This window comes from Protopterus annectens, chromosome 4.part0 (genome assembly GCF_019279795.1).
Source record: "Protopterus annectens isolate FY-2018-M chromosome 4.part0, PAN1.0, whole genome shotgun sequence".
NCBI classification, from domain to species: Eukaryota; Metazoa; Chordata; order Ceratodontiformes; family Protopteridae; genus Protopterus; species Protopterus annectens.
Genome location: NC_056733.1, coordinates 636,991,641 through 637,018,414, shown reverse-complemented (window position 1 = coordinate 637,018,414; position 26,774 = coordinate 636,991,641). Strand labels below are relative to the sequence as shown.

The window sequence follows — 26,774 nt, the reverse complement described above, 5'->3', positions numbered from 1 at the left end:
AAATGAAAGTGGGTTTTAAAAACTGGGTAGAAAAAGAAAAAGAGATATGACTAAAAAGTAACAACGATTACTTACAAAGGCTGACAAGGGTTAAAGTATTACAAAATAGGAGGACTCTCACAGATCACGATGAGGAGCAACCGCAGTGTGTTAAAGAGAAAATAAGGGACTACTTGGATAACTGCTGTTAAGAAACCGTTATGATAACTCCAGAGCATAAAAGCTTTTAGAACAATGGCTCAGGCAACAAAATGTATTAAGGGTTGTTGCCAAGCTTAGGCAACCTATAACACGGAAAATAACCAGAGATCCTGTAGAGATATTAGAAATATTTTGGAAATTTTATAAAAATCTGTATAAAGTAGAGAAATGTGGAAATCAAGAAAAAAGTACAAATGGAAATGTTTACAGAAGAATTAAATATGCCAAGGTTAGAGGTAGATGAAGCTCAATTATTAACGGGATAGGAAAAGATGAGATAAAAATGATGGCATATAATCTACAGGAATGTGTCCAGGAAGACTGGTATTCCTGTGGTAATTTCGAAGCTAGGGGAAAGAAAGTGGGTAAAGATCTGAAAGGGTTTGTTTAACTGCATTTTAAAAGGAGAACCACCAACATCCTGAAAGAAAGCTGTTGTGATATCTAAAGATGGTAAAGACCCATCAGATCCAGCTTCATATAGGCCCATTTCAATTTGAAATCATGATTATAAAGGGTTTATGTCTATAATGGCTAAAAAATGGCAAAGGTGATGCCAAAACTGATAGGCATGGTTAAATGTGGTTTTCTGGAGGGAAAGCAAATATTTGACAACATTAATACAATAAATAGATGAGATCAAGAGGAATGCAGAATGCAAGACAGTACCACTGTTGTTGTCTTTTGATCCAGACAAAGCATTTGACAGAGTAAGCTGGGATTTTATGAGTAGGGCAATGGAAACTTCTGCATTCCCCAACAGTAAGGTTAATTTGAAGGATATATGAGGGATTGGAGGCAAAAACTGAAGTGTGCGTGTGTGTGTGTGTGTGGGGGGTCCTCTCTTACAAGTTCTGTTCAAATAGAGAAACTAGGCAGAGGTGTCTTATTTTCCCTTTATTTGGGTTATATTTAGAACCACTAGCAAAGGAAAAAAGGGACTCAAATTTAAGAATATAACTGGCATGGTAATCAAGAAAAGTTGGCTTTATTTGCAGATGATATTATTTTGTACCTGATAAAACAAGAAAAAGGGCATTTTAGTTTTGTGGAACATTCTGAGGCAGTTTCAAGTCTTTTCGGGATACAAAATTAATGAAGTGCACTGTCATCCCCTTTGGGAAAAACTCGGTACCCATGAACTACCACATAGGTGGTAGCTCACTAAACACTGGAAGTGTGATAAGAGACCTCGGGACACAGGTGGACAGTATTTGATAACCACATCGCCACAGTAGTCAGGAAATCCTTCTACGTGGCACACCTCATCACAAAAGGGTTCTCCTTTAGAAAAAAGGAGGTCATTGTTCCTCTCTACTCATCCCTCATCAGACCCATTATAGAGTACAATGCCCCATTTGGTATGTGTCTCACAAGACACCTACAACAATTGGAGAGGCCACAGAAATACCTCACTAAGAGGATTACCGGCCTCAAACAGATGCCATACACAGACAGTCTAAAAAAAACCTCCAGCTCTACTCTGTCGCATATCACCTACTTAGAGGCGATCTCTGCCTAACATACAAAGCGATGTCAAATCCAGAGCTGTTGGACATGCTACACTTAAAGAAATCCCAATCTCTCCAAACCACACACTCCAGGGAACTAAAGCTTGTCACCACAATAAACTGAACATGCTGGAGGGATAGATTCCTGTCTGACTTCCCATACTCTGGAACAAACTACCCATTCATGTCAAGCAAAGCTCCTCATTGGCCCTCTTTAAGAAAAATCTTGACGACTGAATGGGAAATAGAAAATTCACCACAGGGATCACTTCTGCGGCACTGCTTGACAGAGAAAATCATTTTCTTGGGTGGCAAAAGCCAGGGAACCTTTTTGGCTAGGCTTATATATGCCCCAGGGCCGATAGCCTAGTACCTACATATGAACCTATGAAGATAAAACAAAGGCAACAGCTATAAACTATGTATCCACACACAAACTGGTTCAGCAAAACCCATACTTACGGGGACATTACAAAATGAAGAACTTAGGAATATGGGTTTAAAAGGATTCTGTTGTGGCAGCTCAGGATATGTGGGGAGATATGCAACAAAAAATAATACAAAATCTAAGAAACTGGAAGCTCCGCTTTATGGATATGGATAGCAGGATACAACCAGTGAAAATGTTTTTAGTCCCTTCAGCTTTATACACAGGTCATGCGGACTTTTAGAAATCAGACGACAAGTTGTGGATAGCAATTAAAGAGCTGAAGAATTTTATCTGGGAGGGAAAAAAGGCAAGAGTCAAGGGGGATAAGCAGAACCTCCCTACATAACAAGATGGTTTGGGATTACCTGATTTGAAGGGGTATTTCAAAGCTACACAGTTAAGGCTCCTATACACAGCACAAGCAGAAAGAGATAATTCAAAGTGGAAAGGTATGACAATGAAAAGGGGGAAGGTCGAGAAAAAAGGAGAGACTGGGATTTTGGATGCAGATCCTTAAGGAGAATAACAATAGCCATACAGAATATTATATTCATAAAGTAGCAGAACATATTCTAATCAATAAGTGAATAATGGAATGGAGAAAGGACATTCTGCCAATGGAGATCACTGCAATCAGGGGTACAGAGAACAGAAAAAAAGGGGTCTGGAATTTACTGGAGAAAACTAGCAAAGGAACCAAGGTACTCCGAGCAAATAATCAGAGAAGGAAAGGTAACAGAATGGGAAGAGGCCAAGGTTACAATTGGACTGCAGGCTACAGATTCTCTTCCCCATCAAGGACTGATACAACAGTATAGTCAAAGGATAAAGAAATAGGGGAATCCCAAGTAAAAGACCAGCACTGGTAGAATTTTTAGTTGAATCTAAAAGAGAAACTGCTGTTAAAAAAGGATAATTATTAGGGTATACAAAATATCACATGGTACGTATAGGAATCAATCAGAGAATGTGAAAAAGGACTGGGAAGGGAGACTGGATAAGCAATTCACAAAGCAACAAAATGAGGATATATGTATGGCTCCCAAACATACAGCAAAGTCTAGAAGCTCTAGGATTTTTTTCTTGAAAGTGTTTTCACAAGTATTTTTTTCCCCAAGCAGACTCCAAAGAATTTTTCCTCAGGTACATTGCAAACGCAGGAGGTGTGATGGGAAAGAAAGACTTAACCTGGAAAATATTTTTGGGAGTGTAATGAGCTGACAGACTTTAAAAATTTCCTGGAGACTACTCTCTCAGAAATACTGGGTAAGCAAATTGGTGTAACAAAAGAAATTACTTTTAGAACTGAGATGCAGATCTGAATTGCCTACACATGCTAAGTAAGGCTTTGCTGAGTTTAATTCTGGTGGCTGCCAAAAAAAAAGCAATTACTACAAAAGTACAGTTGTGTACCTACCATAAATGTAGATGTTCGAGTGTATTCACTGTTGCAGTCATTACAATTGGGTTATCCTGCTGGCAGGCTACCCGCAGTCGGCCTGAATTCCAAAGTCTAGGTCCGGCATCGGTTGCTGTCGCCTCCTCCATGACATCAGTGTGCCAGGGGTATAAAAGAAGCAGCCAACGCCATTTTCTTCAGTTTTTCTTGCCCCAGATGTCAGGTGCCCCCAAAATGGTAGGCTAAAAATATGTCAATAAAGCATGCATGCACCAAGTAATAAGTTTCCTTCATCTACAAGAAAATACACCACATAGGTTGTATAGAATAGAAAAGTACAGATAAGGTCCAGCAAAGATAAGGGAGATGGTGGGTGGGTAACCTGGACTGCAACAGTGAATACACTCGAACATCTACATTTATGGTAGGTACACAACTGTACTATGTTCAGCATGTTTCACTGTTACAGTCATTACAATTGGGTTGAATCCCAAAGCTAAGGTTGGGAGGCTGGAACTAAATAGAGTTAGGAGTGGCTATGAGGCCCTGCAGTACTGCAGTGGCAAAGCCTGTACCTGGATTTGGAGTAGAGTGGTAAGTGGTAGTGCTTTGTAAACGTGTGCACTGAACTCCAGGTTGCAGCCCCTAAAATGTCTTTGGTTGGCACTCCTCTGAGAAAGACTGCTGAAGTGGCTGCTGCTCTGGTTGAATGTGGCCTAATGCCCTTAGGCACTGATTTGCCATGTTGAGAATAGCATAAACGAATGCAGTGACCTATCCACTTTGAAATAGTCTGCTTTGAGATAGCCTTTACTTGTGATCCTGCAGCATATGCTACCAGTAATTGTTCAGTCTTTCTGAAAGCTTTGGTTCTGTTCCAAGTAGAAGCGCAGCTGTCTGTGTATATCCAAAGAATGCAGAAGTTTCTCACCCTTATTCTGTGGGTTTGGATAAAAAGTAGGCAAATTAATAGTTTGGTTGAGGGCCACACTGGACAGTACCTTAGGCATAAATGCGGGATGTGTCCTTAGAGAAACCCTATCTGGATGGAAAATTATAAAAGGTTCCACAGCCATGAGTGCCTGTAGCTCTGAGACGCGTCTTGCAGAGGTTATTGCTAGGAGCAGAGCTGTTTTCCATGATAAAAATTTTATATCAGCTGTAGCAGCTGGCTCAAAAGGAGGCAGAGTGAGTTTTTCCAAGACATAATTGAGGTCCCATGCAGGTATTGGTGATCTCCTTGGAGGCCGTAAGTTTTTGGCTCCTCTGAGGTACTGCCTTAATAAAGGATGAGAAAAAATAGGTGGCTCTGTATTGTAATGAGCTGAAATGGCAGAGGCATGAATCTTAACTGATGAAAAGGATAGGCCTTTGTCCAGCATCTCAGTTAAGTATTGCAAAATCTGAGGGATATTTGGTAAATCATGTCAATGCCTTGTGCCTGGTTCCAAGCACAGAATCTCTTCCATTTTTTTGCATAAGATTTTCTGGTACTGGGCTACCTGGCCTCCAAGATAACATCCATCACCGCTTTAGAGAGAGGTGTGTTTTGAAAAGCTAAATTATCCGCCATACTGCCAGATTTAAGGTCCTGAGTTGGCTGTGCAGGATCTGATTGGTTTTTGGGTCAGTAAAGTGAGGAATTTGAGGTAATGTCCATGCTGGGCATTGAGTCAAGCTCCTTAGGATTGGGTACCAGTGCTGGCGGGGCCAGTCTGGGGCAATCAGTATCATTTTTGGCTTCTTTTGTCTGACCTTTAGGAGTACCTTGGGGAGGAGAGGCAGTGGGGGAAAGGCATATACTGTTAAGTTTTTCCAGCTGAAAGATAGAGCATCCACTTTCCATGCTTGTTTGTGATAAGTCCTTATGCAGAATCTCTGTAGTTGGCAATTGTGAGGGGAGGCAAATAGATCTATGTCCGGGCATCCCCAATTCATTGTTATCATGTTGAAGACTTGTGGATCCAATTTCCACTTGTGGGGATCCATGAGGTTTCTGCTTAGTTCATCTGCCAGAGTATTTATTTTTCCTGGCAGGAATTGTGCTTGCAGATGTACTTGGTAAGTCAATGCTGTGTCCCACAAAGTCATGGCTAGTCTGCAAAGGGGGTAGGAATGTGTGCCTCCCTGCTTGTTTATGTACCACGACTGCAGTATTGTCCGTCTTTATCAGTAGTTGTCCTGGATGAAGTAGTAGTTAAAGTAGATCCTTGAAGGCTGTCAGGGCATTTTTGAACAGCTAGCATATCTTTTTGATTGATATGTAGATGCATTTGGATTGCGGACCATGAGCCCTGAATACATCTTCCTGCCATGTGGGCCCCCCAGGCATAATCTGATGCATCTGTTGTCAATGTCTGTATGGCTGGGGGTATGGTGAATGGCTGCCCCTTGTTGTGGTGACAGGCCTTTGCCCACCATCGAAACTCCTGTTGCAGGCAGGTAATGAGTGTAATAATTGTTTCCAGGCTGTGGCAATGTTGAGTCCAAACACTTTTTAGATACCATTGTAGTTTCCTCATATGCAGTCTTGCATATGGAATTAGCAGAATGCAGGATGCCATGAAGCCCAAAGCCTGCAGAATTTTTCTTGCAGTTAACTGGGTGTTTGTTGCCAACATGTTGAAATAAGCAGTCAGTTGCCTTTGTTTGTCTGGCGTGAGATAAGTCATCTGAGCAGTTGTATTTAAGCTTGCACCCAGGAATATTATCTCTTGAGAGGGTACAAGTTTTGATTTCTTATCGTTTACTCTGTATCCTCGGCATGTTAGTAATCTTTTTACAAATGCCAGATGCTGTAGTAGTATGCCCTTTTTCTCTGCTTGAATGAGGCAGTCGCCCAAGTAAGGATATATTTGTATTCCTCTTTGTCTGTAAAATGCAATTACTGGTGCCAGGCATTTTGTGAAGACTCTGGGCACAGTAGATAAGACAAAGGGCAGTGCAGAGAATTGGTAGTGCACTGAGCCAGCTATGAATCCGAGGTATCTTCTGCATGATTGTCTGATTGGAACATGCAGGTATTGTTCTTTTAGGTCTAAAGTTACAAGCCAAGCCTTCTTGCCCAGCATGGGCAGAAGCTGCTGCAGAGTCAACATTTTGAATTTTGGAATATCCAGGTATGTGTTTAGAATAGATAGGTCCAGTATTGGCCTCCAGGCTTTGTCCTTTATGGGCACCAAGAAATGTCTTGAGTAAAATCCTTGTCCCTGCTCTTGCTGTGGTACTTGCTGAATGGCCCTCATGTCCATGAGGGATGAAACTAGCTTTTGTGCTTCTGCCCATTAATTTTTTGGCAGGTCTGGCATACCGTTTGCCCTTGGCAGGGTGTGAAAGTGGAACCTGTAACCTTGTGACACTATGTTCAAGACCCATTTGTCCTGAGTGATTAGGTGCCAGTTTTGAGAAAAAAGTGCTAGTTTCCCCCCCTAAAGGAGCTGCCAGAAGATAAGTGCTTGGTGCTGGCAGGGGGAAGTCATTGAGACTGCTTTCTGTATGGCTGTGAGTTGTCTTCTCCGTTTTTGGAGGTAGAAGCACCCCAATGTTTAGACCTGTATGAGCCTTGGGGCTGGGATCTGCCTCTAGGGCGTCTGCAACTGCCTCTTTGTGGCCTGACACTGGAAAGGACTAATTCTTTGTAGGCCAGTGTCTGCTAAATCTTGGAGGCTGTACCTGTAAGAAATCCTTGACTGTTTACATAGATTTGTCTTTGTCCTCCATTTTCTTCAACACCTCTTCTGCTTTAACATCAAACAAGGTATCATGCTGTAATGGAGCATCTAATAATTTTGCTTTAACATGATCAGGCAAATTCTGTTCCTTTAACCAAGCATGCCTCCTAATGACAGAACCCGTAACAGTGGCTCTGCAGGAGGCCTCCAAAGAATCAAAGCCACATTGTAAAGTATGCTTTCCAACCTGTTCAGCTGCATGCAATAAATCCTGCATTTCTTTATTTTCTGCACATTCAGAATTTGTCAACATTTTCTGTTTAAGCAGTGACATAATGTATTGCTGATATTTAAGCATATGAAACTGACAATTTAAAGCCCTTATAGCCAAGGTAGCAGAAGTGTAAATCTTTTTTCTCCATCTGTCCAGTGCCCTGGGATCTCTGTCAGAGGGGGTAGGGTTTTTTGCAGTGGAAGGCTTGACCACCTTGGGACCCTGAGAGATAGTTTCTGGGTCAGCAGCAGGGTTTTTAAAAATAAATTTGTGGGAGTCTGGAACCCTATAGTATTTGTCTGGCTTAACAGGAGCTGGAGGTAAGGAGTCAGGAGTCAGACTGGACTCTGAAAATACATCATCTACAATGTCTAGCACAGGTGGAATAGCAAGGGGCCTGTGCTGAGGCAGTAAAAGAAAGTCTCTGAGCCTTTTCTTAGATTCTGAATAATCTTGGCTCTCCCAGTGGAAATGCTCCTTCATGGTATGCACTGTTTCCCCAAAAGAATAATCCTCAGGAGGAGAAGCTGAGGGGACAGATTCTTCAGCATCAGAATCCTCATAAGGAGGAAGAGAGTATTCCTGATCAGAAAAGGAATCCGATGAAATGGAAACCTGATCTGAAGATTCATATTATATCTCTTGCCTAGGCCTCTTGTCAGGAGGGGGATGAAAACCCCTGATCAAAGTAATCAGGTCTTCGACCATTCTGAGCATCTGCTTTTTAGGCATGGAGGCCTCTCCATGGGGCTGTTGTACTTGTTTCTTTGTCTTTAAAGCTGCTTTAGTCTTTGCCTTTGAAGCTGAAGCCGTTTTAACATATAATTGTGTAGGCCTGAAAACGCCCTCAGAAGCCGAAGCCTGCTCAGCGGCTCCGGACCCATCTGAGGGAATTGTTTCCGAAGGTTCAATACCTTGAGTTTCTGTATGCCTGGTTGACTCCACGTGGGAGTCGGTATTGGCCTGCGGCTCTAAAGTAGCGGTTGTCAGGGGCTGCGAAAAAGGCTCACAGAGAACCGGCAACTGGCCTAGAAGAAGCCTCATTGTCGGTTTTGGACCTCGGATGCCTGTCCTTTTCTTTTTCTTTGCGTTTTTTGTAAACTCCGGTAGTCGGCTGTTCCGATGGCATTATATAATTAAATCTTCTGCCAAAGTAATGAAAAGAAAAATCGTACTGACACTTAATAGTGTGTTGGTTAAATCTAGCACAAAACCGACAGCTAGCAACATCGTGGTCAGGGCCTAGGCAAGGAATACAGTAAGAATGAAAATCCTTATGCACTTTTGCACTGAGATGCATTTTCTGAAGAATATGACGTCTGAAACTCAAATGTTTGTCATTATTTAGTGAATTCAGTCTTCAATGAATTGCCAGAAGAAACAAAAAATTATGAGGAAAAGACCAAAAATAAGAGGCAAAAATCTGGACATTCTGCAATAATCTGGACAGTTGAGAGATGAGATACAGGGGCTGCCAGTCCACCCAGCTGATCAGAGTGTTACTGTTCGGCAAAAAAAAAATATATAGCCAAAAAGGGCTATAATATATATATATATATATATATATATATATATATATATATATATATATATATATATACACATATACTAATTACTAAACTCTAAAGGCACAAATGCTGAAAAACAACTTTCTACTCCAGTGCTTATTGAGACTCTGAAACTGTGAATATCTAATAAAGGCTGCAGTTCACATTTCTTTGAAATGTGATTTAGTGACCTCTCCCACCTACTTTTTTCAATATTTTAAGTAAAAATGGTGGCCTATAAAACTAAGTACTGCCTGCAAATGTAAAGCCTTCCTCCTACCTGCATGGCATGCTGTCTGCATTTTCTATAAACTAAGTATACTAGGCATCACTGCATACTTCAGTAAACTTAACATTTGATTTGGGAGTGCTAGGAAAAACTCTTGCCTTCCTGCTAGGATATCTGTTCCTGATCTGTTATCAGAATACAATTAAAAAAGAAGTTATGTACTCACCATAACGTTCCATATATGTTGTCCATCTCATCTATATTCTATACTGGTTGGGTTCGGAACCGATCCTTGATTCCGACTCGGCCTTACACAAAAGCTCAAGGTCTTCTACTAGTTCGTGGCTGATACCCTATCCCATGATGCTCTAGGAAACTCCCCAGATTTTGTTTGCTGGTATAACAATAGGTACACATAAGAAAAATTACTACCTTAAGAGCTATGAAGAAAGTCAGAGAACATTAGTCACTAACTGAATCCGCTCGGTCATCCAGGTGGCTGGGGGAAGGAGGGTGGGATGTAAGAATGAAGGTGAGATGGACAACACACATGGAACATTATGGCGAGTACATAACTTCTTTAAGTAATGTTGTCCTATCTCACCTTCCTTCTCTACTGGTTGGGACAGCGTCCTTAGCACCGCCTTTCTTGGGTGGTTCAAGGGAGAATTTTCTTCAGGACAGTGGACCCAAAAGAGGCCCTGTTCCTGGAGGCCAAATCAACTTTGTAATGAGTAAGGTATGAGAGGCCTTGACCATGTTGCCGCTGCACAAATGGTATCAATTGGCAGCCTACCCTGAAAGGCGGAAGAGGTTTCTATGGCTCTTGTAGAATGACCTTTTACTTTGTCAGGGAGCTCTTTGTTCTGATATTTGTAGGTAAAAGTAATACAATCTGATAGCCATCTGGAAAGTGTTACCTTAGTAACAGGAGCATCTTTCTTGAAGTCTGAAAAGGACACAAACAATTGGTCAGTCCTTTGTTTTATGCAAGTAGACACATAACTGTATGTACATCTAGGTGGTGTAGCATATATTCTGCCTTATTGCCGTAACTGGGAAAGAAAACTGGTAAGTCTATGGATTGGTTTAAGTTAGATTCTGAACATACTTTAGGTAGAAAGGTCGGGTTTGTTCATAGAGATACAATGTCTTTGTGGAAAAGCATAAGTGGGTTTAATACACAATGCTTGTAACTCTGAAAGTCTTCTAGCAGAAGTGATAGCTATTAAAAGAATTGGCTAAGGCCTTCGACACAATACCCCACTCAGGTATCATAGATAAGCTAAACAGCTTGAAAGTAAACCCTTATGTCACTAGATGGGTTGCAAACTGGCTAAAGGACAGAACCCATAAAGTTAAAATCGCTGGAGCAATGTCAGACTCAAAGCCAGTCACAAGTGGTGTCCCACAGGGATCTGTCCTGGGACCCCTCTTGTTCGGCATTTATTTCTCAGATGTTAAAGCAAACATGGGAGGGCTGTGGCTGACAAAGTTCGCAGATGACTGCAAACTAGGCGTCATAGTCGATACACCAGCAGACACACACATCCTACAGAAAGGCCTCACTGAAACGGACAACTGGTGCCGTAGTCACGGCCTTAAACTAAATGCCAAAAAATGTATAGTCATCCCTTTTGGAAAAAAACAAAGTACCCACAAATTATCACATAGACAGCAACCCGCTGAGTACGGAAAAAGTAATCAGAGACCTAGGGACCCAAGTAGACAGCTACCTCTCATTTGACACCCACGTTGCCAAAGTGGTTAGAAAAGCATTCTACCTTGCACACCTCATCATGAAGGGATTCACATCCAGATCCAAGGATGCCATTGTACTCCTATATTCCTCCCTCATCAGACCCATGATTGAGTACAATGCCCCATTTGGTATGTACCTCACCCGGCATTTGCAACAGCTGGAGAGACCACAAAAGTACCTCACCAAAAGGATCAAGGGTCTCAACGTATGTCTTATTCTGCCAGACTAAAGAAACTTCAGCTCTATTCAGTAGCATACCGCCTGCTCAGAGGTGATCTCTGCCTGACGTACAAGGCCATGTCCAATCAGGATCTGATGGACATGCTCCACCTCAAAAAATCCAAATCCATCAGGACCACGAGAGCTAAAGACTTAAACCTCGGCACAAGTATGAATAGGACATGCTGGAGGGATAGATTCATAACCCAGAGGCTTCCCATGCTTTGGAACAGGATCCCAGTTCGTATTAGGCAGAGCCCCTCACTGACTCTCTTCAAGAGAAATCTTGATGAGTGGATGGGAGATCGTATGTTTACCCCAGGGGTCACATCTGTGTCACTGCTAGACAGGGGCAGAGTAAACTAATTCTATTATATAAGGGGACCTTCATTGTGCCACTACTAGACAGAGGCACAGTATTCTACATTTATTCTGTACATTTTTGTACCATTTCATGGGGTGGCAAAAGCCACATCACTATGGCTAGGCTTACAAATGCCCCAGGGCAGATAGCCTAGTACTATACTATGAAACTATGTCTTCAAGTTAAAAACCTCAGAACATAGGATGATGCAGGTTCAAAGGGGGGAAGAATCAAACGTGTCAACACAAAATTCAGGTCCATGGTGCTAGAGGGGCCTTAATGGGTAGTCTTAAAAGAACAGTACCCCTCAGAAATGCTTTGCAAAGTCTGTGGGACATCACATTTGGCCCCGATTCACCTATATGAAAATTTGATATTGTTGCTAATTGAACTCGAACAGTAGCTGCAGCTGCACCCTCATGAAATAACTTTGCCAAGAATTCTAGTATGGAAGATATAGGGGCAGAGAAAGGGTCAACGTGACTCTTCAAGCCCCAAGAGGAAAATCTCTTCCTTTGCTGACATATATATATATATAAATATGTATAATTCATAGATTAGTACTAGGCTAACTGCCCTTGTGAGCCATTTTAAGCCTAGCCAATTATCCCTTGTGAGACTCCAACCCTGCACTTTGTGTTTGTAAGGCAAACACCTTAACCATTAGGCCAACCTCCCAATTTTCTCATTGAAGCCTTATGAGATGAAATCAAGATACGTTTCACTGATAGGGAAAGGTCAGGGAGCCTGGCTATGTTTGGAATCAGAGCAGCCAAGCTGTCAACTTGAGGGTTTGAAGGGATGGGTGGAGCATTCCTGATGCATGAGTCAAGAAGGTCTGGAACTGGGTCCAGTTTCCACGGCTCCTCCTGTAAAAGAGGCCAATGGAAGGGGAACCAGATATGATGAGGCCAGCAAGGGGCGACAAGTATCAAGGTCTTTCCCAAGGAGCTGGCTTTCTAAAGAACTTTGGATATCAACGGGAAGGGAGGAAAAGCATTGAGGAGACCCGAGGGCTAATTGTATACAAGTGCATTCCTTGGTGATTCCCCTGGAGGGGGATTACAGAAAGATAGCTGCTGCATTTAACATTCATGGACGCGGCATAAAGATCGCAGCAAGGCTGGCCCCACTTCGGGAAAATCATGTCAGCTATCTCTTGCTTTAGGGACCACTCGTGAGGGCATCAGAATCACTCTGCTGAGTTTGTCTGCTATCACAATGGATTTCCCCAGGATGTGCATTGCTATCAGAAAGCGCTAGGAGGAGGTTGCCCACTGCCATCCCAACAAAGGGGGTAAGACTTGGTTCCTCCTTGCTTGTTTATGTACCACACAACTAACATGTTGTCTCATTGTATTGCAATAGTCCCTAGCGGAAGAGAGTCTTGGAATGCTTGCAATGCTAAAAGCACTGCTCTCAACTCTAGGACCCTGATGTGCAAATGGGCCTCGTGATCCTGCCAAGTGCCTTGAACTGTCCTTCCCACATAATCCCCCCCATCTGGGAAGTATCCATGGTCACTGTGGCTACAGGCTTAGGGGGGATAAAGGGTCAACAAAGTCACATGAATGGAGTAGAGCCACCAACAGAGGTCTTTCTTGCAAGATTTTTTTAACATGATTTGGTGAGACATTGGTAGCTCCTGTATGGACCACTGAGTGAACAGCAGCCACTGTAAAACTCTCATATGCAGCCATGCTAATGGAATCAAATTTATTGCTGTTGCCATGGTCCCTAATATTTTTAGGACTGTTCTTGCTTGAACTTTTTTCTTGAAAAGCAGGTTTATGACCTGATGCTGTAGGACTTGAACTCTTTCTGGGGGAAGTTTTGCCATCATTTTTGTACTATCTAAATCTGCTCCTATAAAAATGATACGTTGAGATGGCAATAAGCCAGATTTTTTGTAATTTATTGTGATCTCTAGGTGAGAACAGAGGTTCAATGTGGTGTCTCTCACTTTTATAAGTAGATGCTCAGTGGTGGCTGTTAGGAGCCAGTTGTCTAGGTATGGAATCCTAGGCATCTCAAGTGAGCTGTGACTACTGCCATACACTTGTTGGACACTCTGGGGGCTGTAGTGAGACCAAAGGGCAGAGCTCGAAACTGGAAGTGACTGGCTCCTAGCTGAAAGCACAAATGACCCCGATCGCCTGTCCATTTTTATGTGGTAGTACTCATCCTGGAGGTCTACAGAGCACATCCACTCATCTTGTCCCAGAAAAGGGAGAATCGATTGCAGTGTTACCATACAAAACTTTGACTTTTTCACTGACTTGTTTAATTTGTTGATATCCAGGATGGGCCTCCAGTCCCATTTCCTTTGGAACTAAAAATAACCTTGAGTAAGTTATGGATCCTATTTGGTCTGCAGGGACTGTCTGGATGACTCTTTTTTTCTAGCAACTTTTGTATTTCTAGAGTTGCCTGTTCCTTTTGACTGGGTGTTTTTTATGTTTGGGACATGGGAAGAAAAGGGTATGGGAGTAGCCTCTAGATATGATGCTTTGTACCCACTTGTCTTTTGTTACTGTTCTCCAGGCTTCTGGTTACAAAGACAAGCGACCCCCAACTGCCTCTAGAGATAGACAGACAGGCCTCCTTTCAGGAGCGCTGAAAGGGCTTGCCAAGGAAAGATTCCCCGTCACCCTGGTTTTGTGGACCCCCTTTGCCACATGGCCGACGTCTTCCATTACTGCTTCCCCCCTCTGCCCTGGGGGAAGAACCACGACTTGTGTCCTGAAAAGCTTTCTAGGATTTTTGGAACCACATTTTTCCTTCCTTTTGACCTTTTCGATAAGGTCTAGAAGGTAGGGGAAAACAGACTCCTACGGCAGAGAGGGTTTTTCCTTCTTGTTCACACCTGGTAAGTGTGTCTTTGATTTTTGGCCTGAACAAGGACGAGCCATCGAAGGGGACGTTAACAAAAGAAGAATTAAAGGGGTCCGCAAAGTCACACAGGCACATCCAGGAATGTCTCCTTAGGGAAATTCCTGAATCTGCTGCTCTACTTGCTCCATTAGCTGTGTAAGAAATGAGTCTCATGGAGGAGTTTATCACTGAATTTAAGGTGGAGAGCTGGAAAGAAACTTTTTCTGTTACCCCCTCAACTACTGAACCTTGGACAGCATCTCCTAACTCCTTCAGGAGATCTCTCTGAAGTCTGGTAAAATGGGTGAGATAATTCAGTCATCTGAGCGCAAATATCGCTGACGAAAAGGTGTGCTTTCCATATCTGTCCATCGTACAAGCCTCTTTGTTCGGAGGATGGATAAAAGAAGACGTCTCTGACAGGTTTTTTTTTTGTGGCCGCCGCCACCACCACCTTTGTTAGAAAGCTTTTATTGGTGGGAGATGTAATAAACTTATTTGGCCTTCGAGGTACAGGTTCCACTGAGTCTGGAAACTTAAAACGTCTTTCGACAAACTAGGTCCATCAGTTCATCGAAAGGCGGAGATACCCAAGTGGCAGAAGTGCGAGACTCAAAAGCCTTTGGGTACACAAACTCCTCCTCAGAAGGGTTGATGGGCTTCCAGCCACTTCTCTGCTTAAGTATTTCTAGGATGTCTGCAAAGGAGACATCCTAGAAGGGTGACCGTGGGGACCCTTCTGACTCATCAAGGTCTGTGTCAGATGTGATGGACTTCTCTGGGTAATCTAAATGTTTCATCTTACATAGTCTCTTATGAGGGACCTCTTCAGAAGGGTATTCTGGAGAGGTTTTAGGTTTCACCCAATGGGGCATCCTGAGGCCTAGGGTCGCCGCGTCTCATGGAATGCAGTGCTGCCGAGACAGAGACTGGGGCCTTTGTGGGAAGAATGCCTGGACATGAGAGTGAAGCTGTCTTTGGAGACAGTACTCTCCTCATCACATCAAAAGCCCCCCACCCCTGATCTAAGGAAGCTCCCGGCTCCAAAGAACCAGAAAGTACCCCTGGAATCAAGGGGGTTGGCTCCGAGGCCGATGTAGGAGCCGAGCTCACCTGAGCCGAAGTCCCAAGAGGAAAGTTCGGATCCAACAGCTGTCCGATCCAACTTTCCTCCCCGGACCCAATTGGAAAGCGTCGACACGTAGACTCCCTCAAGTTCAGATGGAACCGAGGATGTCGGAGCAGATGTCAGGCCCAAAGATCCTGGAATAGGTCTTGGTATCGACGGTTCCACTACAACCAGTTCCAGACATTCCAGCTACAAAGTCTGGGATCAGATCGAAGAAGGAATGGATGGTGACAGGGTAGGCTTGGTCAGTTCCAAAACCCTTTGGGTCAGACCAAATAAAAGTTTGGCAAGTGCCGGTGTCTTCAACAGCCTCCGCACCACACGATCAACATCTGAGAGGCTCCTGGAGGATCGAGTGGATGGGGGCAGGAGATCTGGAAGTTTGAAAAATTGGAGATCTCAATGTAGGAGAAACCAGTTCCAGTTCTGGGGACCAGCTCCATGCTTGAAACACCAATGGCTCCGACACTGAAGGGACCGAGGTGGAAGGATTTTCGCGCCCGACAGTCTTCGGGTCTGCTGAAGAAATTTTTGGTAATTTTTTTGATGGCTCAGACTGAGCCTCTGATGAAGAAGAAGACCTTTTACCGTATTTTTTAGATTTTGAAGGTGGGGAAGAGCGCGATTTGGAAGAACCTGGACCTTTTCCTATAGCCTCTGCAAAGGGGGTCTTCAATAATCCCCTAAGGGTCAATTTGTTCTTCCTTTCAAGAAGAACCCTGTAGCTAAAAGCATGGCAAATGGCACAGGATTCTTGAAGGCATACTGCTCCAAGGCAGTACATGCACACAGTATGCTCATCAGTCACGGACATTTTCTGACTGCACTTTGTACATTTCTTAAAACCCAAGGGTTTTGTATCTTTAGACTGTTTGGACATTTTACAACTACAATAACAAACTAGCAGGAAAAACTAACACTACTATATAAGCAGATATATATATATATATATATATATACACATACACACACACACATTATACCTATATATATACATATATATATATATATATATACACACACACACACATATATATATATATATATATATATATATATATAAAAATACATTTATACACACACACAGATATATATATATATATATATATATATATATATATATATATATATATATATATATATAAAAAATCAAGCACACGTCATATATATAAAAACACACAAACAAACTAAGGGTAAAGCCCTGTAATTTAAATAGGCCAAGCAGCTCTCTAACTTAAACGAGCTTGGTTAATACAGACAAAAAAACTAACTCAAAATTCAACAGCTCTAATAAAATAAAAAAAAGTCCTCTTAAGTAAAACAGACTTAAGCCGGGATAAGGTAGAAAAGGCCTTGAGGATAAATGACGGACAAAAGTCAAAAACAAAAGCAGCGAACACACCAAAAACTGCTAAAGTCAATTAAAAACTAACAAACCACTTCTAAAAGGAGAGAAAAGACAACATTAACAAATATAAAGGTTTCAGCCAGAGCCAGTATGAAGCACTCCATCTGTTTAGCAGGCAAACGAGATCTGAGATGTTTCCTACAGCATCATGAGTTAGGGTATCAGCCACGAGATAGTAGAAGACCTCGAGCTTTTGTATAAGGCAGAGTCGGAACTGTGGATCCGTTCCGAACCCAACCAGTATAGAATGAAGGCAAGATAGGACATCACAACTGTATATCTCAACAATGTTACTCAATAAATCAGAAGTGCAAAAAAGTAAATTAACTGTCCAACTTTTTTATATTAAGATATATATATATATATCTATATATATATATCTATATATATCTATATATATATATATATAAACCAATCTTTCCATTTTGTTCATAGGATGTGGAAAAACCACTAAAAGAAATGAGTACAGTTATTTTTTCTTTAGTTACCAGATTCTGTAAACTCTCAATTTAAGTTCTTATTTCTTCTAGCGGTACATCAAACTGCTGTACAGACTGAACTAGTTTAAAGTAACTGATTTATCAACTGTTCATGACTTAAATGTGAAAGGGCCCTTGGTTAATTCCTCCTTGTATACCACACATCTATTTACTGAATAGCCTTATTCAAAAAAAAAAAAAAAACTCAATGGTCTAGTTAACTTGTTTAATTGGACAGTACAGACAAGGAAGTTGCGCAAAACAAGCTGCAGTCAAGGATTTGCAGCCCATCTCTTAAAAGATGCATCATGTGGACTACAGTATGATTTTTATGAACAGCCTTGCCCTGGGATGAATTACTCATTTAGATTTACACAAACCTGCAAGCATAAACTCAGGAAAGAAAATCCAGAGATTCAACCTACAGTTTTCTTGCCTTTATTCACTGTACCAGAATGCATAACCTTTGCTAGAACATTACCATGCACTTACAGTAAAACATCCACCACAGGGCTAGTACTACCTAATGGTACTTGGCTTTTGTGCTTAGCAGCCATACCATTGTCCTTATTACTTTTTCATTTAGTAGCCTGCAATATAAGTCACTTAGTTCCTCTCTGTTAAATTAATTTTAAATGTGTGTTATGACTGCTCTGCTTCTCAGTGAAATTTAATGTCAGAATAAAATGAAAATGTCAATGGTGGAAATGAAAGACAGCTATGGTTTCAAAGGCAGGGGTACACAACACACCTCAAGTAAAAATTTTGAAGTGGTTTATGGCTAATATAAAGAAGGTAAATCAAACGACGGAAATGAAGTATACAACATGAAACAAGAAATGAAAATTACCTGACTACCATCTGATGCTTTTTCTTCTCTATGTTGACCAAGGGTTACTTCGTCTAAGAATAAAAAAATTCAAATATTTAAAATGTGAAACTGTCACTTGATTTTACATTTTCAATGTGCAAATCATCACTGAAGAACAAGGTTTATAATCTTAGCACCCACAAATCATGCAAAGTGATCACTGTTAACTTTCAGACTTTTATTTTCTGTAATCCCTCTGCAGCTTACTGCCAGTCCCTGCCTTTTGGTTGGCAACACCTTAGAAGCATTAAGGCTCATAGGACAATAAGTTATTGCATAACAGGGCAAGGGTCAGTAGCATGCATGGCCAGCACATACTGGCTCAAGAGTCAGTGGCATGCAGGGCCAAAATACTGCACAGTATAGCAATCTACTTTGTTTTTTTTCTATAGTATGCATTGATGCTTTGACATTTAATTATTTAATGAAGGAGGCAGAAACAGTACCAGAGATAACTGCATTATCTTTGACTTCACAGTCTCATGTTGAGTAAAAGTGCTTATATGTGATGGGATAACTGCCTCAAGTGTTATGCTGTACAATCCTAGACAGAGTCAGTTTCTAGCAAGAAAGACGGCATGATCTCACTTCCAGAGATTATCTTTCTCTAGCTATCAAAGCCAGCCCCAAAGAATAAATCTATAAAACACAGTGTTCCCCAGTGGCACCATTATAAAACCAGAGAGACGTTCTCACAATGGTTAAGATATCTGCCTTAAAGGCACAAGGTACACTGTCTGATTCTCACATTGGTTAATTGTCTAGGCTTAAAATGGCCCACAAGGGCAGTTAGCCTAGTAGTAATCTATGAACCTATGAACAGTTATGACAGAAACAACATGTGTAAACCTCCCTAGTCCATTTCAGCATGCTCTGTCATCCTCTCCTCTTTAGTCTCATGGAGTAGATATCAGGCAAAGCAAACCTATCCAGCTGGAAAAGTCCTCTTGGAAAACTGAACAGACTATAAAAGGGAATTCTTATTAACTGCAAAGTATTAGCCTTCATCTAAGTAACAGGTTACACAGTACTACAGTGTCATTGTGAATGACTATCTGAGCCATTTTCAGTCGTGTATTCTAGCCATCCAGAAACTCTCAGCCCTTCATCTGCATCATGGGCTAAATGGCACAACACCTCTGTGGTGATCAACTGCAGACTGTAAAAGGTTACTGCAACTTTCAGTCACTAGTCAAAACATGCATATATACTAAACTTTTTATTTATTTTTGTTTTACATTTGTTTACTGGTAAAGTCTGACTTGGAACAAAGCCAATTTTCAGCAGAGGCCTGGGGAGAAACACTCCATATGCATGCCTTTATAATGTGGGAAAAAAACGGACCACCCAGAGGAAACCCACATGAATGCAGGAAGGACATGCAGACTCTGCACAGAAAGCACCCCAGCCAAAATTCACCCTCAAAAAGCAACAGGACTAAAACGTAAAGAAAACCGATCACAGGACAGAACTCAACTTCTCCTATGCCTGTTTGATTCTATTCAGCATTGTAGGGGAGCAGGAGACTATCCTGGTTCTCAGTGGGCATAAGGCACAGGACTAACCGTGGATGTGATGCCAAATCCATTACAGGATATATACTCAATCACAAACCACACTTTTATCTCAAGTTAATTTACAGGACTGTCAGTTCTCTTAACACAGTAGTGCACAACCTTATTGTGGGGAGGTCCACTACACAAATTCTTAATGTATCTGCGGGCCACCTCAAAACATAGTAAGTCGTTATGAGTTAACAATAGGTACAGGTGACTGGCATTTTTACTTAAGACAGCAATCATGAGATTGCCTGTTTTCTACATCAACTTTGCATTTAACTTTATTCTGGCTTGCAGCCATGACTTATTACAAACTCTTGCAGAAAGTTACTACTGTTTACAGACTACAAGTTATAAACAACAAAGAATAGTTACTTCAGCAGCTAAAATTAGAGGTGTGTACAACTGCAGTCAATTAGGTAAGTAAGCACATGCTGGAAAGTTTGCATGACTGGAGTAAGCCATAGCATTTTTTTCACTTTTTTTTTTTAATTTCTGGTTACTCTCTGGGGGCCGCTTGGTGTTGCGTTGAGGGCTGGATTTGGCCCCGGGGCCAGACGGTGTGCACCACTGTCTTAACAGCATTTCTTTGAGAGGAGGAAGGAAACAGGAGCACTACAAAAAAAACCCATGCAAAGAAATGACAGGCAAACTCTGCACAGAAGGCGTCCCAGGCCAGGGACTGAACCAGAGAACCAAGCCTGCAAGGCAGCAATGTTAACCTCTGCACTTCTGTGTCATCTTCTGTGAAAACAAAGATGGAAATATGGGTAGTATCACACAAACCTCTACTATGAATTACTATATTCTTGTTTATAAAGTCTTCTCGCAGTGGGTAATATATCAAGCAATGCATATTTAAAATGGAAAGTGTTGTTACAACACTCCTAAATGAGAACAATGCTGCTGCTGTCTTGAATAGGCTAAGTTAAGAAATGTAAAACAGTCAAAGGCATACTGTAAAATAAAACAGAGAGGGAACTGTTGTCTACTGTCACTATACCTAAACCAAACCTCACCAAGGGAGTAGACAGATGGTAATCTCTAATAATTACATTTACTAATACTACTGTTACATATTCAGAATTATTAGTGCTAGAAGCTTCCCACAAAAAGAGTCAACGGTTTATGCAAAACAAATGTCAAATGGCTCTCAACTCCTATCATATCTCCAGGACATGGAATCTGACCCCACAACATATACTAACTGCAACTAACCCTCAACAATTTAAATCACTGGTCAAGTACCACCTGTGTAAGAACTGGCATTGCTTTTGCCTAAATCCTGGCTAACCGCTGTCTCCACTCTACTCTCTGGAATGCATTCCTGTCAACGTACTCAAACTGACTAGGTAAACCTTTCATCTCCTACTTATTCACTTAACCACTAACACATACTCTTATCTACTCATATATAAAACCCAACCTATGTTTAGCTAAATGACATTTTTTCTCAATTGTGGTTATGTTTCCTCTAAATATTATGATTTTTTTTAATGAAAATTTTAACCATTACTATAGCTATATATGTTTTCTTTTTCTTTGACATCTGTAAGTAATATTATAGCTAAATATGTTTTTTTCTTATCATCCTGTTTTAACATATGCTTGTAATACTTTCAACTGTGATTATTCCCTGTAACTTGTGGGGCTTTTCCCACCGGGCCTTTGCTGAAAATGGGTCTCCCACTCAGTCGAACTACCCCAGTAAACAAACATAAAATAACTAAATAAATAAATAAAACACTTCTACTTCGTTTGGAAATGTCTGTCTTGGCAGGCTAGGTAGCTAAATTCAATAATACCAAAGAAACTCTAAATGCCCACAAAACCAGGACATATTTGAATTCAAGGAGGAGCCAAGCTGGAGGAAATCATAACCTGGTACCACAGGCAAGAATGAAAATATGGGAGAAAAACCTCCATACTGCTTTTTGCACCAGCTCATGACTCAAAAAGACTGAAGCACTGTGCTCTGTTGTGCTCTGTGAGGAAGTAATCCAGTGCAGAAAGTAACACAGTACAGTATATACCTTTGGCATTGTTTCTGAAACAGAAGATGCCCATTTGAAAAGACAAACATGCACGTGTAAGTATACACAAGAACACCACATAACATCTGAATAACAATCACTGGATCAGGAATCCCGGTATGACTAGGAGTTAGCTACATGCAGATATCTGGATGAACAGCTTGATTTTTTCAGCAGTGGGATATCTCTAGTAGATGCAGTCTGAGACTACAACCATATGGAAAAGGTCACCTATATAAGACTGAAGGAAGCACTTCCTCTTTTTTTTTTAAATGCAGCAAAGTAAGGCTTGAATTTAGATCGCCACATCAACAAATAACCTTGAGAAAACGTCACACTGTCCAATCAGGAAAAAGGTGAACAGAGGCTGTGCAATTATAACAAACTTCTAAAATGATAGAAGAGGTAGTTCTGTACACTATAAGAAAGCAGATAATGATAAAATGTAAAATCTGTATCCAGTAGATAACTATACAGAAAGATAACCAAATTGATAAGCATGCAGGATCAGAAGGACAGAGAGGAAGCCTATCTTGCAGCAATAATCTTTGATATTCAGCATTTACTAAGATAAGTGTATTCACAAAACTAAGCCATGCTCAGTGTATGGAATTCTGCTGCAAGAAATAAGGCAGAATATGAAAGTGTGTAAATGTAAATATGTAACTTAGGACAGCCACATCAAGATCTCTTCCTCCCCAAAACTGGAAATGCAGCTTATAAGAAATATATACATGTCCAGCCTAACAAATACTCTGTGCAATTGTGCAGTCAAACAAAGTTGCAGCAGTAGGTTTTTGACCATATGGAATGGGTTCAAACCTTTTGGCAATAATCTAGTTATATTTATTACAATGACGGGGAAAAACTCAATGCAGTAAGCCAATCATTTGGAAAAATTCTGCTATTTTTCTTGTGGGTCAACAGGATCAGCTCAATGGCTTCTCCACCTTGCACCCAACTGATCCATTTGTTCTTCCATTTTGGAGAGAGACGTCCAGCCCATTTATTCTTTGGTGAAGGTGAGACTCTGGTATTATGGATCAGAACAGTCTGCCGACTCCAATGACTGTCCTCTTCCCACCTTTCTTAGCAGTCTGCATGCTCCACAACTTCTGCCTCTGAGATATATATATCCAAAAACAAAAGTGGTGCTACAATCCCCCTAAACTATAGCAATGATTCCACTGTCTGGAATAGGCTAAGTGAACAAACATAAAACAGTCAAAGGCAACTCTGAGGATGTTGCTAATGCAGTGAGATATGATTCCTCCCTCCTCCAGAATGGTGAAATGGGGTTAGCAGCTCCCATCCATCCTCCTTATCTGATCACTGCAGCACCTATGCCACTAGTTAAACAAAGGTTATCTGTGTGGATTCAGAGCTTTATCCCCCTGTGCTATGGATCTGAAGTAAAAAAAAAAGATTGTTTTTATGGTTGGATAACCCTATTTTACCTTTTAATGTAACATCTGGACTGTATGGACAGTTCCCACAGGGTGTAAGATTATTTTCCTCTTTTCTTCCCTCGTCCTGGAAAGAAAACTGTCAGCAAAACTGATTAATTCAAGGGAATGTCAGACACTACGTTTGGCTCAAATGAGAGGCTGTTTTTTAGAGATACGTTCTTGCACATCATCATGCCAACATCAGAGGTGACAGAAGTACTGTAGCTATGATCCTTTTCCTCAAACACCTATGGCATTTCCGAATACCTTCACAAAACTGTATTAAATTCATCACAAGGATCTTTGCTGCAATACTAAGTCATAGGGACCACTGCTGCAGTAATTTCATTATAAATAGGAGATTACAGACCATATTGAATAACAGCTTAATTTCAACTCTCTCGGTGTGAAAACAGAAACTCAGAAGAGAGAGCCAATGAACTATTTTTTTTGGGTAAATTTCAGTAACTGGCTATTAAGTGCACTGTCTGGATGCCAGCAAAAAAGAAATTCACAGAATCTGAAAGAAAATCAACCACAAAGGGTTAGGGAAAAGCACGGACTTGGAAGGATTCTACAGCTATTCAGCAAAAACCACTGCAAGCTCCAGCTATGGTGCAAGACATGACTTCCACTCACCTACAGGAAAAAATAAGTCAAATGTACTCAGACCGGATTAAAATAAATGAAACACTGATGGAGTATATCAACTCAAATAACAAAAGGCTGGATAAAAAGGAAGTAGCTTTAAACAGATATTCAGATGAGGTGATAAAAATGCAAACATCGGAGGTCGAAATGAAGAAAAGGCTGGCTGAATATCAGACTGCTCAAGAAGAGATGTTTCAAAAAAATAATAGAATTAGAGGGAAGAGCACACAGGAAAACCTGAGATTTTCTGCTGTACCAGAGAAGCTGGAAGGAACAGTGTGTATTAATTTTATAAAAGCACAAATAAGCAACTGGACTGGTATTCTACAGCAGAGAAAAATAAATAAATAACACACACGCAAAGCCTTAGAGATTCCGACAAATCCACCTCAAACAACTTGAAACGCAAAATTATCACTTTTGTTTTATTTTATAATAAATCTTCTTCAGATGAAGTGAGCCAAAACCACACTGTTTAAATACTAAAAAAACACGTGACAAACCTTTGATCAGCTTTAAAATCATGTGACAACTGAGCCCCTTGAACAATTCCTACATTAAGGCAACATATTCAATAAAATAAAAGTATGTTCAGTGGGAAAAATGTTAGTCTGCGTTTCAAACAAATCTGCAAATTCTGAACCAATACAGTAAGCAGTATAATTGTATACTGTAAAAACCCCTTTACTGTTGGTAATTAATATGCACTGTAAACCATTTGAACACAAAAGGGGTTTCTCAAAGTTACCTCTGATTGTTGTTTTTGAATTTCTGGTTCTGCCACCGTTCTGGGGTGGTTTTGTCTGGAAACACCGATTCCAATAATAATTGTGCTACCTTGCCTATATTCTCTCTGAACGGCGAGGTAAATGCGGGTTCAGAGGGGGGATTCTCAGTGTTAATACCATCGCTACGTTGACTGTTCATAGGTGAAGTACCCTCTATGGATATAAGTGGAGGAAAGTCAGTAGTGCCTGCCCTGTTTTTTTTACATAGGCAAAACTGAAAGAAAGTTCAAAGAAAGAATTGCTGAACATATATATGACATTAAGAAAAGGAAAACAAAATGCCTTGGCCAAACACTTAATGGAATGGCCACACCACATTTTTAAATTTGCAATCATGAAAAAGGTAAGCCCTAGTGAATGGGGCGGCCCCTGCCAACTTAAGCTGGAAGAACACAAGTTATATTGACAGTTCACACTTAATGTATGTTCTTGGGCAGGGATTAATGACTATATTTCCATTAGCTATCTTTTAAAACTAAGAGCTTTAGAAAGATGACATCACTACCTTTTTTTAGCAAATAAACACTACTTAGTATTTATTTAATGACTGGTTTTACACAAAACTATTTATTTTTGGGTTTGTAAAATATAGTTACAGGTTTATGTATTCAAGTACTCAGCCTTTGTTATTTGTTTAACTTTTATTTTATTGAATACATTGCCTTAATGTAGGATTTGCTCAGGGGGCTCAGCTGTCACATGAGTTTTAAAGCTGATCATATGATTTTAAAGAAAGTTTTTGGCTGTCACAATTTTAGAGCTGGTCACAATTTAAAACATTTTTCACGTGATTCTTTTTAGTATTTACACAGTATGGGTCTGGTTCACTTCATCTGAAGAAGTTTTATTAAAAATAAAATGAAAGCGGTAATATTATGTTTCAAGTTGTTTGAGCTAGATTTGTTGGAATCTCTGTGGCCTTGCGTGTGTGCTTTTATCAGTTTTTCTCCTGGTTTGGTTTGGTTTGATTCTACAGCAGGAGTTAAATAAAAGGGCGCATCATGTGTATGCTCCAAACCTGGCTATAAGAAATAATAGTAAAAGATGCAATCCTACCAGTAGCTGACTCTGACAAAACTGTGGGAGAAGTACAAAGTACTAAAAGTGGAGAGAGTAGAGTCTCTGTGGAAAATGGTTACTCACTGTACACCAAGCAGAAGAGGAGTAAATTTATTCCACTAATAAGGGAACATTGAAAAGTAGGGAAGAGATTCAAACTGCTATATCCCGCTATCTTCAGAATATTCTTTCCTGGACAGACAAATCATTTTTGAAGCAGAATATGCCAAGTAGGAAATACAAAAGTTTGTCCAACAAAAAGTGAGTTGTGAAACTGAGGGAGATTCTCCTTCTTGCTCTTCGGGTAATAAAGACCACTGAGAGACTGTGCCAGTGAAACCTTTTCCAGTGTTTCAACAGAAAATGCTTGAGAGGCAGAAAAAAAAGCACAAGAGTTGACTAGAAAGGAAGCAGACACTGGATTTGGGAGATTGAGATGAACAGGAATAACACCAGCAACTTGGAAATTGTCAAATAAATGTGGGATTATAAAACAATTATATTTGTGAACCAAGACAGAAGAAAATCTGGGAATATTGGACTTTTTTGACTTTGCTAAACTTGTAGGGGACTCTCAAGCATATGCCCTGCCTCATGTCATTAATGTCTGGAGGAACACTTAGGAGAGGGGACGAGGAAGGAAAGAGTTAACTGTAAGTAACACAAACTTTTGTTCTTAATAGTAATATTTGTATAGTGTATATCTGCATGCTATAAAGTAAAGTTTTCTCAGTTATTTTCAAGTGCATTGGGCTTACTAAATAAAACAGGTGCCTCTGTTTTCCATTCTTTTCTCTTTCTTCTTATACAATTTTAAGAAATGTAGGCACTGCAATGTATACAAAAATACATAAATAAATTAAAAGTC

The 26,774-nt window shown here is 40.7% G+C and overlaps 1 protein-coding gene across 5 annotated transcripts in view; it reads right to left on the bottom strand.

The window, feature by feature from the left end:
* Nucleotides 1-26,774, bottom strand: part of CLIP1 (CAP-Gly domain containing linker protein 1) — a 4,646,656-nt gene that overhangs the window by 314,428 nt on the left and 4,305,454 nt on the right. For 4 of the 5 annotated variants that reach the window (XM_044068589.1, XM_044068592.1, XM_044068591.1 and 1 more), the window contains one exon: nucleotides 18,348-18,400. In XM_044068589.1, the coding sequence (XP_043924524.1) occupies nucleotides 18,348-18,400 (53 nt within the window). The remainder of the gene's footprint in view (nucleotides 1-18,347; nucleotides 18,401-26,774) is intronic. The other variant, XM_044068590.1, reaches the window with a different exon arrangement.